This window comes from Chaetura pelagica, unplaced genomic scaffold (assembly GCF_000747805.2).
Source record: "Chaetura pelagica isolate M959 unplaced genomic scaffold, ChaPel_1.0 scaffold55, whole genome shotgun sequence".
Taxonomy (NCBI): domain Eukaryota; kingdom Metazoa; phylum Chordata; class Aves; order Apodiformes; family Apodidae; genus Chaetura; species Chaetura pelagica.
The window spans coordinates 1,656,620-1,658,562 of NW_009953571.1; the positions used below are offsets into that span (position 1 = coordinate 1,656,620).

Genomic DNA, 1,943 nt, shown 5'->3' on the forward strand with positions numbered 1-1,943 from the left:
CATCTATTGTCCCTCTAAAGGCTCCTTGGCTGGGTTTGGAGCAGGAGGAGCTTCTCAGCTTTTTGCGGGAGCCACTCCTGGGGCCCTTCCCCACTACCAAAAATCCTGCCAAACCAAACCAGCACAAGATACTTAGATGTGTGCTTCTTTCCCATGTGAGCATGTTTTCTCCATAGGGATGCATGGATGGCGTAGAGAAGTGGCTGAAGGACAATCTTGGTGTCATTCTTGGGGTCTGCACTGGTGTTGCTGTTGTAGAGGTAAGTCACCCCTTGATGTGAACCTACAATGACTTACCATGCACAGTTGTTTAAAGGCCAAGCTATTTATTCAAGTAAGAGACACCTGGTTTAATGGCAGTGCAGTTCTAGATCTTGGTTGTGTCTACCTGGAGCTTCAAACTGCTGCATTCATTGGTTGGATTAAAAATTTAACAAAGCCCTGCCTACTTGTTGTTCCTGCTGCTCTGTCTGACACTTGGCAATTCACTGCAAGTGTAGCCAGGAAGAATAAGACAAGCAACATCCCACTAGTGAGATGCCACTTTTTGCCTTAAGCCTGTAACACAAGTGCCAGATGAAGGCACATCTTTTTCCAGCAAAACAGTTTTGTCATCCCAGTTATTGCATTTTTCTTGGATTGAGGACCAGATCTGTTCAGCTGCATGGTTGTCATTAAAAGGAGCCCTTTCTTCCCACCATGTTATCTCTCTGGTTGCTGATTTTCTTCCCATTCTTTCTTACATATTCCAGCTGCTGGGAATGATACTGTCCATTTCGCTCTGCAAGAACATACACAGTGAAGACTACACCAAAGTGCCCAAGTCTTGAGTTGACTGACTCCAGAGCTATGGCATCACAGAGAAAGAAGCAAACAGAACATTCCTGCCTCATACCCAGACTGACCAACCATTGACCATTATTCCTGTGACATCCCATTTCTGATACCACTTTGCTAAGAACTGTTAGAGCTGCAGTACAGCCTGATCTTCTGGCAATAGGGCCCTTGGGCCACCTGTATCCTGCCTCTGGACTATTTCTACTTCAAGAAGCAGAACTTAGCTGTCTCGTATCGCATGAGACACAAGTTAACCTGAGGGGACAATGCTTTTGCTGCCTGCTCCATGTTAAACAATATTATTCATATTTCCATTCTACAACCCACTGGGCCTAACATAAAATAAAACCTCCCTCCCCTTGTTCTTCTCCCATACATCTTTCCCCTTACCCTCAGAAGTCCCATCTTGGTCCCATGAGCCAGGGTTGCTGTTGAGATTCCAGTGCTTTGGTAGCTTCACCTACTTCACTGACTTGTGGTGGTAACTAGCCATGCTTTGTAGGCCTTCTCCTCCCTTGCAATTAAACTCATTTGGTTCCTAGGATGCACCTTTCAGCCTAGGATCTCATCTGAAATACTGAGTGCTACCCTCATACTTGCTTCTCCTGCTTCTGGAGTCAGCTATGCCTTGCCTTCAGTGGAGCTCTTCCCTTTGAACATGAGAAGCCACTGGGAGGGAGCCAAGCCTAGCTGTTTCTAGTGTGGTCTGGCAGATTGTGGTGGTGCTACTCAACTGCTTCTGGAATGGCTTCTTCCCTGGGGTTCTGGATTTGACACACAAATGTTTCTCCCACTTGCCTCTTTACCTTCTCTTCTCCGTCTAGCCCTGCTCTGCTGGCTCTTGTCAGCTTGGAGGCACTTCAGAGACTGCTGTATAGTGTGAACTCAGCCCCAGGCTGGCACTGCTGGTTGCATTCTTGGGTTGCCAACTTTTATAGAGGTTATGATTAACTTGGTTCTTCCCCTGCCCCCTTTATGAACATAAAATTTGTTAGTTGTGGTTTTTAATTATGAATATGCAGGGATCTGACTGGATTGCTGATGCTGTATATTGGATATGTCACTGCTACCAGTGCCCGATTCGGGTTTTGTAGTTTGGATGCAAG

The 1,943-nt window shown here is 46.2% G+C and overlaps 1 protein-coding gene across 1 annotated transcript in view; it reads left to right on the plus strand.

Moving 5' to 3' along the window:
* Window positions 1–1,363, plus strand: part of CD82 (CD82 molecule) — a 22,000-nt gene extending 20,637 nt beyond the window's left edge. The window contains exons 7-8 of the mRNA XM_009999503.1: window positions 177–260; window positions 753–1,363. Coding sequence (XP_009997805.1) covers window positions 177–260; window positions 753–830 — 162 coding nt within the window. The 3' untranslated portion in view covers window positions 831–1,363. The remainder of the gene's footprint in view (window positions 1–176; window positions 261–752) is intronic.
* Window positions 1,364–1,943: the final 580 nt, after the last annotated feature.